The sequence below is a fragment of the Budorcas taxicolor genome, chromosome 9, assembly GCF_023091745.1.
Source record: "Budorcas taxicolor isolate Tak-1 chromosome 9, Takin1.1, whole genome shotgun sequence".
NCBI lineage: Eukaryota > Metazoa > Chordata > Mammalia > Artiodactyla > Bovidae > Budorcas > Budorcas taxicolor.
In genome coordinates, this window is record NC_068918.1 from 78,771,648 (window position 1) to 78,790,558 (window position 18,911).

The window sequence follows — 18,911 nt, forward strand, 5'->3', positions numbered from 1 at the left end:
TTGAGCACACAGTTTAAAAAAGTGCACTCACCCGTGCATTGCCAGATCCGCAACACACCCTGATGCACACAGCTGTGATCTTTGCTCCTTGGCAAAGTCCTCGTGGAGTCAGCAGGTTCACTGTCCCTTCCCCGAGCAAACCCCTCCCTCTCTTCACTCATCTCCCAGCGTTCCCCACACCTGTCCCTGTTTGTTTAAACCCCAGCCTGGGAAGTATGGACACCCTTCAGGATCAGTCTCACCACCATGCTTCTTCTGACTCCAGTCTTGGTAGCCATCGTCTGCATTTTGACGGTGTGGATCTTTAAAAATGCTGATGGGAGCAGTGACAGAAAGAAGGGGGAGCATAGGGCTGAGGCTCATCCCTGGGCAGATAAAGACTTGAAAGACAGCACCGATGTCCACCAGGAGGAAGCAGGTAAAGACACTGGCTCTGCTGCTCGGTTCCCACCTTCTGTATTTTTACGATGAGGGCAAGTGGCTGGTGGGGCTTATGGAGAGAAATAAGTGCAGGCAGGTCAGTTTCATCATCAACTTCTATTGTGCAAACAAATTAGTGTGTGACGGAGACATCATTTCTCTTGGGTGTCAGCTTGTTATTTGCTGTGACCAAGTAAAAAACTGGATCATCAGTAAAAAAAAAAACTGCTGAGGGCTGGCTTTCCCCAGCTCCTGTCCTGACTGGCTACTAAAATCTTTCTGCAGGGGGCACATCACAGGCTGGTGTGGCCATGAGATAAGCAGTCAGGTTTTGATCAAAAATTTGAAATAAAAAAAGGGCAGCTGTGTAAGGGCTCACTACTACTCATTATAGCAGCCCTGTGGGTTACAGACAAGAGTGGCTGTGGTCCTCAAAGCTGAGTGTCTGATTCAGTAGATAAAGCAATGAATGGACAACTGAAAGAGAGTAAAAAAGAGACAGGTGGAACTGATGATAAGGTGTTTTGAGAAGGCTCAGGATCTTGGCAAGGCATTACAGAAGGGCTGAACCAGGCCAGGTGGATTACTACAATATGAATGGTAAGGGTGAGAAGGTTAAGGGGAACAGAAGGAGCCTGAATACAGAACTTCTAGGAAAGATGCTGAGAAGATAGAAGGACTATGCTGACCAGGGAAGGGGCGAAAATTAACTTGGATGTTGAGGATGGGCGGGGGCATGGGTGACCCAAGAAAGACAAGATGATGAAGGAGGCAGGCAGGCAGGGAGAGGTTTTTGGGAGCTCTGAGTGATCTGTGTTTGGGGTGGGTCTGAGGAGGTTCTGTGGGCTGGATTTGACTTGGAAGAGGCTCAGTGACTCTCAGCTGGGGTAGTAATGGCACCAGTTCAGTTCAGTCGCTCAGTCGTGTCCGACTCTTTGTGACCCCATGGACTGCAGCATGTCAGGCCTCCCTGTTCATCACCTACTCCAGGAGTTTACTCACACTCACGTCCCTTGAGTTGGTAATGCCATCCAACCATCTCATCATCTGTTGTCCCCTTCTCCTCCCACCTTCAATCTTTCCCAGCATCAGGGTCTTTTCAAATGAGTCAGTTCTTCACATCAGGTAGCCAAAGTATTGGAATTTCAGCTTCAACATCAGTCCTTCCAGTGAATATTCAGGACTGATTTCCTTTAGGATGGACTGGGTGGATCTCCTTGCTGTCCAAGGGACACTCAAGAGTCTTCTCCAACACCACAGTTCAAAACAATCAGTTCTTTGGTGTACAGCTTTCTTTATAATCAACTCTCACATCAATACATGACTACTGTAAAAACCAAAGCTTTGACTAGATGGACCTTTGTTGGCAGAGTAATGTCTCTGCTTTTTAATACGCTGTCTAGATTGGTCATAACTTTTCTTCCACGGAGCAGACATCTTTTAATTTCATGGCTGCAGTCACTATCTGCAGTGATTTTGGAGCCCCCTTTCAAAAAAAATAAAGCTCCACCCTCACTCCAAAAGAGGCCACCTGGAAGTATATGTGTGCATATGTGTATAAGTGTGTGTGTGTGTTTTGAGTTGTCCTAACCTTAGGATTTGGGAGTAGGGTACAAAGCTGGCAATTCATGCTGGAAGCCATGTAGCACTGGCTATACCATGTACACTGAGTATACCACACAGGGTCCAAGCCCAGGCAGCCTCCTAGCAGGGCTATCTCTCATTCTCCTCCCTGAATGCCAACTATGCCAGCTGAGAAGCACTTTCCTGAATGAGGGGAGATCCACTTTGAAGCTGGGTAAGGATCTGCTCTGGTAACAATGGGCAGGGTGGTGGCGATAGCATGATGCAAGAGAAGAGGTGGATCCAAGGGACAGTCAAGGAAGAACAATGGGCTCTGGCAATAAGTTGGCTGCTGGGAGAGGAAGAAGAGGGCAATGATTTGGAGGCTAGAAGAAACAGAACAACACTGTCATAAGCAGGTGAGGGGAGGGGACCCAGTTTAAAGGGGAAGCTGTTGAGTGTAGTGCAGTGCGTGTTGGGCTTGAATGAACAGTGGCACATTGAAGCAGAAAGATAGGCAGGTTTCTAGGTGAGAGATCCAGGCCACAGGCACTGATTGGAGAGTCACTAGCTTAAGGTGATGCTTGGAACTTGGGGAAAAAATGAATTCACTAGAGGGTATTGCTAAAGAGAAGGCTGAGGAGAGAAGCTGGTGGGGAGCACATTCAGATGAGAGGAACTGCCTGGGAGGAATGGACTTGGAAGAGAAGGTGTAGGGAAGAAGGGCCAGGTTAGTAACAAGCCCTTCCAGGTATTTTCTATATCCAAGGTCATTTTTACATAGGGTGACTCATAACAATACAGGGAGCAGGCACTATTATCATCCCTAGATTACAGATAAGGAAGCTGAGCTCAGATCATCTAAATCATCTGTCCAAGCAGCTAGCGGTGGAGCCAGGACCCAGCGGGGGCTGGTTCCAGAGTTCCAGGTCTACAAAGCAGGCTTTTCCAGGCTTTTCCAAAGAATGGTCCAGAACAGAGTGGGCAGGAGACAGCCCACAGAGTTAAACGTTTCCTGAGAGATCAGAAGTAGTGTGTGCATTGAGAAAAGCCCACTGGCTTTGAAGACCCAAGGGTTGAAGGGATACAGAGGGATCAATGTGGCTGGTGGGGAACCAGGGACCTGGGACCAGGGACCTGCGCCTGCTGGTTGGGACCAGATACCAGAGCTGTGCGGCCCCGTTCTGCTTCTCTGCCTGTTGATTCACTTCTCATTCTCTATTCTTTACAAGGAAGAATAAAGTGAACATGTAGCACCTGCCTCAGCAACCACGAGCAAATTTTCCCCCAGTGTAGAGTTCACAGTCTCTTGTTGGGATTTTTCTTGTCTGCATAAGAGATACTTACTGAGGTCACATGGGCACACAGGTGGTAGGTAGGGCTAATGTTTAAACCCCGTCTCCTCTGGCACTCAAGTCCCTGCTCTTAACCACTGGGTGGGTGGACACTGTCTAAGAGAGGATACCCTGCCAGTACTGAGGCTCCGATGCAGGTATAATTAGAGAGGAGAAGGCTACCATTGCTTGCCTGGAGAATCCCAGGGACGGGGGAGCCTGGTGGGCTGCTGTCTATGGGGTCGCACAGAGTCAGACACGACTGAAGTGACTTAGCAGCAGCAGCAGCAGCCAAGGAAACACGAGATGGCTTTGCTAACAGTGAAGAGAGACCAGGGGCAAGCCATTTTGAAAATTAACAGAGACAAAACAGTTCAATAAGTATTGTAGGCCATTCTAGTGTGAGTCGAGGGAAATATGAGCACCAATCCAGCCTCTGCCAGCTCTGCCTCAGAAGATTCCTGTTCCACTTTCACAGATCGGGGAATCAGCCTGTGTGTGTCTGGGGTGGGGGGTGGGGGGCGAGGGGAGGAGAGGCGCGGGCGGGACATAGAGGGGACATGCTGACTAGATGTCAGATTTTGTCTGGGGACCAGTCACACATGGTGTCCTCATGAGGATTTTCTGTTCCCTCTTTATCTGTGGCAGAGGTCTGAGGAAGATAAATGACCCATATTTAATCTCAAACAGGAAACCTCAGATTGTTTCCCGAAAATGAACTGAAAATACCACACAAAAATCCTCTAGTCAGTCCCAGACTCATGAAAGCTCACGGAAATGGAAATAGGAGAAAAAGACAGGAAACACAGTAAGATATGTCCATTTTAACATTAGTGTGGATTTTCTTTACTTGGCTTCGCTAGCCATCAAAAGCTAGTATTCTAACTGAATTTTCATTGTCCCAGTCACTGCTAATAAAGGCTTTGCCAATATTTTTATCTAATGTACTCAACACCTGAAAATAAAAATGTTCCTCAGACTTAGGAACAGAGAGATTTTTATGTACTCATATGCAGCTGTTTCAAACCTGTTCATTGGATCAATGACAGCTCATTTCAGTAAAAGCTTAACAAGTCAACCAATTAAAGACGGATTCATTCCAGTTCCAGCTCCTCTGCATGCCAACTAATCAACAACAGTCTCAACCAAGTAACACTGTTCCTACAGATGATATTGACCCTCTTACATGCCTGGAAGCCAACCAATGCCTGAACTCCTTGTTTTCCAACCAAGTGGTGTGCAAGAACTAGCCTGAGGAGATCTTAGAGGTTCTGAAAATTTATGGGCCATTTGTTCACGTGCTAGCAGCTTGAAGTCAGGCCATGATGGGAGTACTGAGTCTGTATTATAGCACTGGAAATTGGCCAGTGCTATAATTCAGGGCTCTTTTTCTCCCTACTCTCAGAGAGCTGGTTTACCAGCACACCACTGACAAAAATGCTATATAACAGCAGCACTCAAGACCTGCCTAGCTTTCCTCTGCTGTAAGAAGCAAGGAATTCAGCTTCATCTTTGCATTTCATCATCTTTTGACACCCATGCATACTTTCGCATGACTAATTTTAAAAGGCTGGTTCACCAGGACTCCTGTAAGACATTATGGTCCTAGGACAAAGGGAGAGGTAAATTTGAATTCAGATGAGAGAAGATTCGGGACGGGAAAGGATTTGATGGAGATGTCATCCTTGGGATCAAATCTGGGTGGGTACTGCTGGGGAGAGTAAAGGTCAGCACAGGACACTGGGGACCCCAGAAGAGGTGGAGGGGCTCAGAAAATAAGTTCTGTCCACTTCACCTGGGATAGCACTGCTCTAGTCCAGATCTTTCCAGCTGAACACCCCCAGACTCCCCAACCCCACCCACCCTTGTTGTTGCTAGTGAGTCAATTTACACTGCAACAAATGGCTGAGAGGCCCACACAGAAAGGAAAGCGATGACTGAGGAAGTGGGAAGAAGAAGTTCTCTGGGCCAATGTTGAGCCCCAGAGTTGTTCCCATTGTCAGCTGCAAGAGCTGTGTCACCCAGAGCCTTATCAACATGGTTGCTGAAGGCTCCTCCAAAATTGCAGGGAGGGAACAAGGATGATACGACACAAATTGGCCTTGTGGTTTCATAGCCGGAAAACATTTGGCCCATTTGCCAAGATTTGGAAGTGGAACTGCAAAAACACAAAAGCAGTTCACATAGAGATGTAGCCAGAAAAATGCCTCCAAGTTAAACATTAAAGGATAGACATGACCTAGAATTACTTGGCCATTAAACCTAATTAGGGAGCAATTTGGCTCCTTGGCATTCAAACCACAATACAAGGCGAATTGGTTTTGGTGTCAATAGCAAACTCCATGTGTGATAGCACATAACCTCTGTTAAAAGCAGACCACAGCGGTGTGCATTTATTTTGGAATATGTGGGCTCTACCACTTAAATGAATCCACCAGAGTGGCTTGGCTGGTCTGGGCTGGAGGCAGAAAAGCCGCAGAATGGAGGCTCTTCCCTCTCCTTTGGTGAGCCCACATTCCCTGGGCGGGGGGGGATGGTTAGGAGTTCAAGAGGAAGGAGAAGCCGTGCCTTTTGTATCAGTTCACTGCACTGCAGTCCCTCAGAGCTTCTCTCCATCTGGCTCAGCTGACCCCTTTCTCCAGGTCAAGTGTAGACTTTCTGTCCTGGGAGAGGCTCCAGGAACAGCAGCCCCTTGGTGCTCTGCTCAGAAAGCCCTTCAGGACAATCCAACCCAGTGGTGATTGGGGCCGAGTGTCTGCCCTGCTCAGAGACAAGGCTGTGTTGATAAGGCTTGAGAAGCAGCCCCTTCATTATGGCAGAGTAGGAGCACCTACCCTGGACTTCAGTGGCTGCAGAAACTGCTGAGTCATGCCCCTCTACTGCCTTTAGTTTCTGCAAATGGTGGACAGACCTGAAGTTAAGGAGGCCTTTCATGCCTTCTCTCATTTACCAATGACTAACTAAACAGGTTGCTGGACTTTGTGACACATGGGTGGGGAGTAGCACGGTGTCGGAAGTCTTTGCTGATGCATTTGATAAAGTTGACCTGATGACATCTGGGTTTGGTTCACAGTGGAATGCTAGAAAGCTGGTAGGTGTTAGTGGCCCCTCCCCCATCACATCTAGTGCATTTGATTTCGTAACTGGGCCATCTCATTAAATGTGTACCATGTGGGCTCCCACTGCCCCTGGCTAGTAAAGTGTAAGAAGTTTCTCATTACTAACAGTGAGCTACCACGATCCCTACTAGTACTGTAGTTGGGTTCTCAGTCTCCCCCAAATCCCCTTTTCTCCCTCTTGCCTTTTTCTCCCCATCCTCACATACCCAGGAGTGAAATGTGTGCGTGCTCCCAGGGGCAGAGGACTCTCTTCTACCTGAATTCCACCTGGAATGCCCCTCAGGGCCCTTAGGGCCAGGCCCTGGATCTTCTTGCTCTCTTCCCTCTGTTTTGATTATCATTCTCATCTTTATCTGAGGGCTTCCTTAGTGACATCTCACCTCCTGGATATTGACTGCAGTCCCCCCTAATCCTGAGGGGAAACCATGGGGGAAACCCCTCAATCTTGAGGGGAAGACCCCAAGTGGATATCCTGAAACCACAGATAGTGCTGAACCCTACATATCCTAAGCTTTTCCTATACATACATGCCTATGGTGAAGTTTAAATTAGACACAGTAAGAGAATATCTGAATTGCCAGCATCATTACCCATGTGCTTTGAGGTCATTATTAAGTAAAATCAGGGTTACTTGAGAAGAAGCAATACCTCATCAGTTGACCTGATAACTGTGCTGTGCTTAGTCGCTCAGTGGTGTCCGTCTCTTTGCAACTCCATGGACTGGGGCACACCAGGCTCCTCTTTCAGGGGTCCATCAGGCTCCTCTGTCCATGGGGATTCTCCAGGCAAGAATGTTGGAGTGGGTTTCCACACCTTCCTCCATCTTCCCAACCTAGGGATCAAACTCAGGTCTCCAGCACTGCAGGTCGATTCTTTACCATTTGAGTCACCAAGTAAGCCCTACAAGGCTACTAAGTGTCTAATTAGGTGGATATGTGGACAGAAGGACGATTCATGTAGGTAGGGGGACGGAGCAGGACAGGCATGAAATTTCATCATCTTGCTCAGAATGGTGCATAATTTAAAACTTCAGTTCAGCTCAGTCGCTCATTTGTGTCTGACTCTTTGTGACCCCATGGACTGCAGCACGTCAGGCTTCCCTGTCCAACACCAACTCCCTGAGCTTATTCAAACTCACGTCCATCGAGTTGGTGATGCCATCCAACCATCTCATTCTCTGTCATCCCCTTCTCCTCTCGCCTTTGATCTTTCCCAGCATCAAGGTCTTTTCCAATGAGTCAATTCTTTGCATCAGGTGGCCAAAATATTGGAGTTTCAGCTTCAGCATCAGTCCTTCCAATGAATACTCAGGACTGATTTCCTTTAGGATGGACTGGGTGGATCTCCTTGCAGTTCAAGAGACTCTCAAGAGTCTTCTCCAACACCACAGTTCAAAAGCATAAATTCTTTGGCATTCAGCCTTCTTTATAGTTCAACTCTCACATCCATACATGACTACTGGTATAAATTGCTTATTTCTTGAATTTTCCACTTAATATATTCAGAACACAGTTGACCTTGGGTAACTGAAACCTGCCTCAGAAAGCAAAACCTCTGTACTCGGCGGGCAGGAAGGGAGGAACACTGATTTAGGAGTTAAGAAACCTAAGCTATAGTTCTGGCTCCATGAAAGATTACTGCATGTTTAGGGCAAATTAACTGTATCCATTCATTCCATCTTCTACTTTTGCCCCACCTTCCCCAGACGGTTCATCTCTCATCCTTCTGTCTCACTTAAGAGACCATGAAGTGTCTTAACAGTTGTGTTCAGTTGATCTACCCTTGGGTTTTTTTGCACAGTTCATTTCTATGGCTTTCTTATTAAAACAACACATACACACACACACACACACACACACACACACACACAAATCCCTTAATTGTGAAATGTAAGGTAGCGGTTGGTTTAGTCACTAAGTCATGTTGAACTCTTTGCAACCTCACTGACACAGGGATCGAACCTGCATCTGCTGCACGGCAGGTGGATTCTTTATCCTGAGCCACCAGAGAAGCCTGTGATATGTCATATGCTGGCTGGGAAAGTGTATAAAACATAGATGGATGGCTTAACAAATAATTTGAAAGCAAAAATCCATATAATTATCACTTAGATCAAGAAGTATAAATTTCTAGTACTCTATAAATCCATGCATCCCCAGTCACACCTCTTCATCCCACAGACATAACTACTATTTTTAAGTTTATGGGAATTACTTCTGTGCCTTATAGACGTGTCACCTAAACATGCATTCCTAAACAGTAGAGCTCTATTGCTTATATTCTTTTGACTTTGTTCTTTAGCTTAACATTTTATTTGTAAAATTCATTCAGGTTAGGCACGTGACTGCAGTTCATTCATTTTTGCTTCTGTATAGTATTCTGTTTCATGCTGCTGCTGCTGCCAAGTCGCTTCAGTCGTGTCCAACTCTGTGCGACCCCATAGACGGCAGCCCACCAGGCTCCCCCGTCCCTGGGATTCTCCAGGCAAGAACACTGGAGTGGGTTGCCATTGCCTTCTCCAATGCATGAAAGTGAAAAGTGAGAGTGAAGTCGCTCAGTCGTGTCTGACTCTCAGCAACCCAATGGACTGTAGCCCACCAGGCTCCTCCATCCATGGGATTTTCCAGGCAAGTGTACTGGAGTGGGGTGCCATCATGAGTATATCACAGTTTATTTATTTTACTGTTGATGAAGATCTGGGCTATTTCCAGTTCAGAACTATGATAAACTATGCCTCTAAGAACATTTTAATACTTATTTCTGGAATACACATGCATGACTTTCTCTGAGGTATGCATGGGATTGCTGAGTTAGAGTGTGATGGGCATGGAAATGTATCACCTAGATCACCCTTCAAGGAAAGACTTGTTGCCCCTTCTATTGGGACTGTTGTAAACAAAGAGCCTTCAACTGTCTGCATATTTCAGGATTTACATTTGCTTTGCCCAAGATTCTGCCTTTCCCAGGGTGGTTTATATGCAATGACTGATTGGCTTAGGGGTATAAAGGCCCAGTCATTTGGGCCTAGTTGGGGACAACTCTGATGGGATATTTTTCTTCCAAAGAAGCCCTATTATTGGCTAAGCCATCATATAAGGCTTACATTGAAATATGATGTCTTCCGTCCAATCGTGTTTTTTGCCTTTCCTTTCCACAAATTTTGTTCCCAAAGCTACTTCCTGTAAACATCCTACACACTAGTCTCAGTTTGAAACTGCTTCATGATCTGTCTGATAATTCCAATATCTCAAGTCTTTGTAGGTCTATTTCTGATGCCTGCGGTTTCTATGGTTATTATTCATGACTTCTTATTTTCTTGAACACACTTATTTTTTAATGTACACTGGTTATTCTTTTGGAAAATTACTCATAATTTTTTTTGAGGCCTGAGATATATTTAGGGCTTCCCAGGTGATATAGTTAGGCTTTCCTCAGTGGTAAAGAATCCACCTACCAAGCAGGAGACAGTGGTTTTAATCCTGGATCAGGAAGATCCCCCTAGAGAAAGAAATGGCAACCCACTTCAGTAGTCTTGCCTGGGAAAGCCCATGGACAGAGAAGCCTGATGGGCTACAGTTCATGGGGTCCCAAAAGAGTCAGACAAGACCTAGCAACTAAGGGACAATAAGAAGATATTGTTACTTATTCCAGGGAATAGTCACATCTGCACCTACAAGTTGAGCAACATTGTAACACTGGGACATCTTTAATATGAGGTCAGGTTTTATGGTTCCTTGGATCACTCACAGGATATTATTCTAGGCTCTAAGTTACCAGGGCTGGATTAGTTACATTTTAGTCTTACTGTTGGAACATAAACCTTCAAGCCCTGGGTGACCCTGGGGTTTTGACTTTTGTCACCATCTCTTTGTCTGAACTCAGCCTCATGGCTGTTTCTAGGCAACTGGAAAATATTCTCCGGACATTTGATTGCTGGTCTACCTCTACTGGTACTAACCTTCACCTAGACTTTTAACTATGATGTCCTACAGTCACAGATTGGTGGTGGTGGTTTAGTCGCTCAGTGGTGTCCACCCTTTGGAACACCATGGACCATAGCCTGCCAGGCTCCTCTGTCCATGGGATTTCCCAAGCAAGAATACTGGAGTGGGTTGCCATTTCTTTCTCCAGGGGATATTCCCAACCCAGGGAACGAACCCAAGTCTCCTACATTGCAGGGGGATTCTTTACCACTGAGCCACCAGGGAAATTACAGATTAGCTCATTAATATGTGGAAGAAAACATTCTAAATTTTATTACCTTTTTTCACTTTAGAGTGAAATTTAAATTATTTAAATTATGTAAGGTTTAAATTATGTAAATAAGCATTACTGGAAATGAGAACCCTTTAGTAAATGTCACAACAACCACAATATAATCATAACTCCAACATCAGTTAATCCATGGCATCGAAATGGATTTGTATCTACTCGAGGAAGAAAGTCACAGCTAACTGTTTTCTGTCACACAGCTGAAGGCATGGGATATAATATGTCTTATCAGGCAAATATTCATTGGGCTTTGGGTTGTGAATGAGAAAGATACATGATAGCATTATATTCAGTTTTCTAAAGATACAGTTCAGGTAGTACAGTAATAATTCAGTAACACATGCACATAAATACAGATAAATTTTATGGTTTAAAACAATCTGAACCTGTTACCTTAATGAAAGGAAGTGCTGAGCATTTTTGGGAATTTGATCATAGTGGATTCTGATTACCTGCTGTTATCTAGTAGGAGTTGCCTTCTGCTGGTTATGTGGCTTCTCTGCACCAATCCCCATCAGGCGGAAAAATATCAGATCAGGTTTAGGAAAGACTTCAGCCTTGGTATAAAAGAACTATCTACTCATTAGATCCCACTGATATTTTCAGTGTCTATTTCTTTGGCAGCGTTCTTGGTGAAGCCTTGTTTATCTGATTTAAATCTCCCTCAAAAGTCCAACTCACATCAATTTATTCTGATTTGATGTACTGAAGTCCACTTCTGTACTGGTCTCTTTTTGGCATCTTCTGCCTCCAAGATTCTAGTAGTTGGTGAAGCCCAGCAATAACCAGAAGTCCAAAACTAACTCAAGTTAAGCATATGTATGCATGTAGAATATATATATATATATATAATATGGTAGGACATATAATATATATATGTGAGTGAAGTCGCTCAGTCATATCTGACTCTTTGTGACCCCGAGGAATGTAGCCCACCAGGCTCCTCCATCCATGGGATTCTCCAGGCAAGAATAGTGGAGTGGGTTGACATTTCCTTCTCCAGGGGATCTTCCCAACCCAGGGATTGAACCCAGGTCTCTCGCATTGCAGGCAGATGCTTTAACCTCTGAGTCACCAGGGAAGCCCTTATGTATACCTGCCTGCTTCTACCATGTTCTACCATATATTATGTTAGAACATGGTAGAAGCAGGCAGGTGTAAAGATAAATTTAGTGTAGGTAAGCGGAACAGATTTTTTTCCTTACAGATAATCATGATGGTGTGATCACTCACACTCACCTAGAGCCAGACATCCTGGAATGTGAAGTCAAGTGGGCTTTAGGAAGCATCACTACGAACAAAGCTAGTGGAGGTGATGGAATTCCAGTTGAGCTATTTCAAATCCTGAAAGATGATGCTGTCAAAGTGCTGCACTCAATATGCCAGCAAATTTGGAAAACTCAGCAGTGGCCACAGGACTGGAAAAGGTCAGTTTTCATTCCAATCCCTAAGAAATGCAATGCCAAAGACTGCTCAAACTACCGCACAATTGCACTCATCTCACACACTAGTAAAGAAATGCTTGAAATTCTCCAGGCCAGGCTTCAGCAATACGTGAGCTGTGAACTTCCAGATGTTCAAGCTGGTTTTAGAAAAGGTAGAGGAACCAGAGATCAAATCACCAACATCCGCTGGATCATCGAAAAAGCAAGAGAGTTCCAGAAAAACATCTATTTCTGCTTTATTGACGATGCCAAAGCCTTTGACTGTGTGGATCACAATAAACTGTGGAAAATTCTGCAAGAGATGGGAATACCAGACCATCTGACCTGCCTCTTGAGAAACCTGTATGCAGGTCAAGAAGCAAGAGTTAGAACTGGACATGGACCAACAGACTGGTTCCAAATAGAAAAAGGAGTATGTCAAGGCTGTATTTAACTTCTATGCAGAGTACATCATGAGAAACACTGGGCTGGAGGAAACTCAAGCTGGAGTCAAGATTTCCAGGAGAAATATCAATAACCTCATATATAGAGATGACACCACCCTTATGGCAGAAAGTGAAGGAGAACTAAAGAGCCTCTTGATGAAAGTGAAAGAGGAGAGTGAAAAAGTTGGCTTAGAGCTCAACATTCAGAAAACTAAGATCATGGCATCCGGTGCCATCACTTCATGGGAAATAGATGGGGAAACAGTGGAAACAGTGGCTGACTTTATTTTTGGGAGGCTCCAAACTCACTGCAGATGGTGATTGCAGCCATGATAAAAGACACTTACTCCTTGGAAGAAAAGCTATGACCAACTGAGGCAGCATATTCAAAAGCAGAGACATTACTTTGCCAACAAAGGTCCGTCTAGTCAAGGCTATGGTTTCTCCAGTAGTCATGTATGGATGTGAGAATTGGACTATAAAGAAAGCTGAGCACAGAAGAACTGATGCTTTTGAACTGTGATGTTGGAGAAGACTCTTGAGAGTCCCTTGGACTGCAAGGAGATCCAACAAGTCCATCCTAAAGGAGATCAGTCCTGGGTGTTCATTGGAAGGACTGATGTTGAATCTGAAACTCCCATACTTTGGCCACCTCATGCGTAGAACTGACTCATTTGAAAAGACCCTGATGCTGGGAAAGATTGAAGGCAGGAGGAGAAGGGGACGACAGAGGATGAGATGGTTGGATGGCATCACCAACTCAATGGACATGGGTTTGGGTAGACTCCACAGTTGGTGATGGACAGGGAGGTCTGGCGTGCTGCGGTTCATGGGGTCTCAAAGAGTCGGACACGACTGAGCAACTGAACTGAACTGAATATTTTTGTGTCTTATTTAAGAAATTCTTCTTCTCCACAAAGTCATTAAGATAGTCTCCTACATTCGCTTTTAAAAACTTCAAAAATTAGTCTTTCATAATTAAAACTCTGATGAGAACAGGCAATATTCATCCAGTTTCAATATCTGATGAAAGGGTTGAAATGTTTCACCATTAACTATGTAGTTGGTTCTGGGGTGTTTTGATTTTATTTTTTCCCCATAGTTAGACTTTATCAGGTTAAGAAAGTTCCTTTCCACTCCCAATTTACTAAGAGATGAATGCCTAATTTTATATTTATATATATATATACACACACACTCTACATTCAAAGCATTTCTATATTTCATAATCTTTAATTTTTTAAGACAATATCTTAGAATTTCTTTCAGTTGGAATCTTTGTAGTTCACATTTGAATCTTTGTAATTCAGACCAAAAATACTGTCTAGTTATGGTGAAAGGAATGAAGAAACACACATGTTCAGAGCTAGAACTGTGATATTTTGGATATATAACCAACAATTTCAAGAATGTTGGAATGAAGCATCTGGGAATTCAGCAATAAGGTCTTCTGAACTCTTTTGTTTGAAAAGCCTACCAGGAACTTCGCAGTGTTATTGACTGGAAAACCTTCTAAAATGAGGTGATTGGGTCTGCCTGTGGTGAGGCTTCTAGTTCACCAGATGTATCTTCCCTGTTTATCTTCCACCGGATCTGCGAGTTCATTTTCTTCATTCTACCGTTTTCAGCTCCACCTATTGAATCCTCCATTGCATCTTCATCTTCTGTACGATCTCGAACTATACATAATGGATTTTCACAGCTCTCTGAACAGGACGGGAGCAGAGGAAACCAAGAAACATGGCAGAATCAGGCAGGTGTAAAGATAAAATTTAGTGTAGGTAAGCAGAACAGGTGTTTTCCTTATGGTTAATATTTTTGTCTCTTGTTTAAGAAATTCTTCTTCTCTACAAAGTCATGAAGACAGTTTCCTACATTCTTTCCTAAAAGCTTCAAAACTTAGTCTTTCATAATTAAAACTCTGGTGAGAATAGGCAATATAAATTTATTTTCAATATCTGATGGAAGAGTTTAAATGTTTCACCATTAACTATGCAGTTGGTTCTGGGTGTTTTCATTTTTTCCCCATAGCTAGACTTTATCAGGATAAGAAAGTTCCTTTATACTTCCAATTTACTAAGAGACGAATGCCTAATTTTATCAAACACTTTTTCCGTATTCCAATGACTACTAGTTTGTGCATGTAACAAACATGGTTTTGCTAACGTTTTTAATTTGCATTCCTGGGATAATCCCAACTTGATCAAAGTGCATTGTTCTTTTTATATTGTTGAATTCTGTTTACTAATATTTTGGTCAGGACTCTTTGCATCTATATTTAAGAGGAAGTTGAATCTGTAGCCTTTCTTTCTTGTAATGTCCAAGTCAGACTTGGTAACAAGGTTGTGGGTGTCATAAAATGAGTTGGGGATGATGTTTCCTCTATTTCTATTCTTGGTAAGAGTTTGAAAAAATTTAGCAATAATGGTTCTTTGTGATAAAGAACCTGCTTGCCAGTGCAGGAAACTAAGAAATGAAGGTTTGATCCCTAGGTCGGGAAGATCCCCTGGAGGAGGGCATGGCAACCCACTCCAATATTACTCAGGCTCCCCAGCTGGTGCCAGTGGTGAAAAAAATCCTGCCTGCTAATGCAGGAGACATAAGAGACAAGGGTTCGATCCCTGGGTTGGAAAGATCCCTTGGAGGAAAGCATGGCAACCCACTCCAGTAGTCTTGCCTGGAGAATCCCATGGACAGAGGCACCTGGAGAGTTGGACACGAATGAAGCGACTCAGTATGCATGCATGCACGCATGTTCTTTGAGTGTTTGATAGAACCAACTCCCTTATGAAGCCATCTGTGCCTCTTCCTAAAGGAATCTTTTTTTCCCCTCTGGCTGATTTTGAGATTTTATATTTGATTATAAAAGGTGTGGGCTTCTTTTCTCTTTCACCGCTGCTGCCACTGCTAAGTCACTTCAGTTGTGTCTGACTCTGAGAGACCCTACAAACAGCAGCCCACCAGGCTCCTCTGTCCCTGGAATTCTCCAGGCAAGAACACTAGAGTGGGTTGCCATTTCCTTCTTTTACTACCTGGGATTGACTGGGGCTCTCGAATCTGTAGATTTTGCATTTTTCATCAGTTTTGTTTTTTTTTAAATCAGATGCATGCATCTGTCCGTGGGATTCTCCAGGGAAGAACACTGGCGTGGGTTGCCATGCCCTCCTGCAGAGGATCTTCCACACCCAAGGACTGAACCTGAGTCTCTCGTGTCTCCTGCATTGCAGTGGCTTTTCTTCTGCTGAGCCACCCTGGAAGCCCTTTTAACAAATAGTCTCCTTCAAATACGGCCTCTGCCACATTCTCTTTCCCGTCTCTTGCTGTGACTATCATCAGACATATAATAGACATTCTCATTCTGCTTTATTTTTCTTGATCTTTTATGTTTTCTGTCTTTTGGTCTTTCCTTGCTCTATTCATGGTATTTTTTTTCTGAGTTATCTTCAGTTCATTAACTCTTTCTTTAGGTATGTCTAACCTGCTGTTAAACTCATCCACCAAGTTCTTAGTTCTGTTATTTTATTTTTCAGTTCGAAAAATCTCTATTTTAAACCATTTTCCATGTAACTTTTCATTTTTTCCTGTATCCTACAGATATATAAATGCTTGTCTTTTTTTCCCTCCAAACCTAGCCATCAAAGTTTTTCTATCTTTTGAGTCTGACGATTCCATATTTGGAGACTTCAGGTGTCTGATTTTATTTTTAAAAATCTGCTCTGCTATATTTTGTTCAAGGTGTTTTGGTTTTATGTATGTCTGGTTGTCTTTGGTGGGTTGCTGACTATTGTACTTAAAATTATCTGTATGTTGGCATTTGCTTCTGTTAGGTGATGGGGCTATTTTCAGGCAGGACCACTTTGTTCCAAGTTCAGTTTTGAGGCATGACTCACAAAAGTGCTGTAACCTCTTGAGGGCTGACTTATTTACATTTCTTACTTTTTCTAAGGATGTAGTCTTGGGGTCCCAGCTTGTTAGACTTCCCATTGTATATGGGTCTGGGCTTTGATTTCTGTCTCTCTTGATCCTTGAAAATATAAAAATAAACATGTAGGGATTGGCAGATACTAACAGGGCAAATGCAGCTTTTGCACTTATTTACCTTCGCAGGTTCCTAATTTCCCTTAAGTTTTGGCCTGGGTATGTCTTACTACGCTGTTAGCAATTTAATGATTTTACAATAGGTTTTAAAGTAATACTTTTTTTTTTTCTTTTCAAGATCTTAGTGATTTTTGATGATTCCTAGTGGCTCAGATGTTAGAGAAACTGCCTTCAATGCAGGAGACCCAGGTTCAATCCTTGGGCCAGGAAGATTCCCTAGAGAAGGAAATGGCTACCCACTCCAGTATTCATGCCTGGAGAATTCCATGAACAGACAGCCTGGTGGACTACAGTTGATAAGGTCACAAAAGGATCGGACACTGCTGAGCGACTAACACTTTGGACTTCCCTGGTTGCTCAGACTGTAAAGTGTCTGCCTACAATGTGGGAGACCTGGGTTCAATCCCTGGGTCGGGAAGATCTCCAGGAGAAGGAAATGGCAACCCACGCCAGTATTCTTGCCTGGAAAATCCCACGGATGGAGAAGCCTGGTAGGCTATAGTCCATGGGGTTGCAAAGAGTCGGACACGACTGAGTGACTTCACTTTCACTTTAGTGATTTTCAGCTGGTGGGAGACAGCTTCAATAAGCTAGTTCACCATTAACAGAAATTTATATTTTTCATCTATGAGGAAGCAAAAATTTTCTTTTTCTTGATTTGTAACCAGTCGGGGGTTTGAAGGACAGTCAAGATGAGAGTTCAGGATTCTCAGACCCTTTTCATTTTTTTATGATGTTTTTGAGCTCATATCCTTATAGATATTTTTGAGAACTTGATTTCCCTTTCCCTAGTGGTTGCTTTGTGACTCTAAAGGAGGAAAAGAATTTTCCCTCTATTCTTCTAGGTTTTTGGCTGAGACATCTCTTCTTCATAATAAATACAGGTTAACAAGAGAAAAACAAACAGAAATTTAACAATATGTATATTTCTTGTGTACATGAGAGAGACCCAGGAAAACTGAGTAACCCCCTTGAAATGGCTCTAGAAAGAAAGTGAAAGTCGCTCAGTTGTGTCCAACTCTTTGTGACCCCATGGACTGTAGCCTGCCAGGCTCCTCTTTCCATGGATTTCTCCAGGCAAGAATACTGGGGAGTGTTGCCCTTCCCTTCTCCAGGGAATCTTCCCGAGCCAGTAATCAAACACGGGTCTCCTGCATTGCAGGCTGATTCTTTACCAGCTGAGCTGCCAGGGAAATGGCCCCAGCCACCACCTTAAATATCATTTTCAGATAAAGACAAAAGAAAGGTGTTGGGGGCTGGGCAGAGTCAGTTATGGGAGGTTATCAGAAAAAGCAGAGTAAACAAGGGTAAAGTTGTTACAGAGATTTATGGCCACACCTTCTCTATTGGCAAGAGTTCATTGTGATTTAGAATCATCCCTGTCTTCCCGGTGCAGAGAGGAAGATACTTCCAAATGGAGAATTCCTTTATAAATGTAAACGTCTGCTTACCAAAGGGTGACTTCTACTCTGGTTTTCAGAGTTTCTCCTGTGTCTGCTGTTTCCTAAAAACAGTCAACTCAAAAGAATTCTTATGTTAATGAGGCATGTGGGGGCGGGAAAGGAGCATTCCCTTTCAAAACCAAGAGATCATTTAATTTGCTGTCTTGTTCCTACTTGCAGAGGCTGATGAATGGCAAGAGTCAGAGGAAGAGGTGGAACACATCCCGTTCTCCCACAGCCGATACCCAGAGAAGGAAATGGTTAAGAGATCCCAGGAGTTTTATGAACTTCTCAATAAGAGACGGTCTGTTAGATTCATAAGTAACGAGCAAGTCCCAATGGAGGTCATTGACAATGTCATCAAAGCAGCAGGTCTGTACATGCGCAGTGGGTCTTTGAGAATGTCCGCTGCAAGTGACAGTAGTAGAGCAATGTGGAAGTTCAAACGCAGCAGAGAAAGCCTGGAGTGATAGGTTCACCTGCAAAGTCTTGTTCGTGCAAGTTGCTATGCCCAATGCACAGAGAGGCCAAACACACCAAATGTAGGAGTTTGGAGCAGAGAAAGGTTTATTGAAGTGTCATGCAAGGAGAGGGGTGGTTCGTTCCCTAAAAGCCCCCTGAGTTCAAAGCATTTTTAAACAGCAGTTGAGGGAGAGGAGCCGCAGGTGTGAGATCCTCTCAGGTACAAGTCTCTGACTGGCTGATGGTGAGCTCGCAGGGTGGTGTCATAAGGGTTAACTGCATCAGACATTAGGCTCCAGGAGCTCATGGGGTCAAATAGTTAACACCTTCC

At 43.9% G+C, this 18,911-nt stretch overlaps 1 protein-coding gene across 1 annotated transcript in view; it reads left to right on the plus strand.

Annotated features, from left to right (window-relative positions):
• Window positions 1-246: 246 nt before the first annotated feature.
• IYD (iodotyrosine deiodinase) overlaps window positions 247-18,911 on the plus strand; it is a 28,714-nt gene continuing 10,049 nt past the window's right edge. Inside the window, exons 1-2 of the mRNA XM_052646002.1 lie at window positions 247-418; window positions 18,299-18,490. Coding sequence (XP_052501962.1) covers window positions 247-418; window positions 18,299-18,490 — 364 coding nt within the window. The remainder of the gene's footprint in view (window positions 419-18,298; window positions 18,491-18,911) is intronic.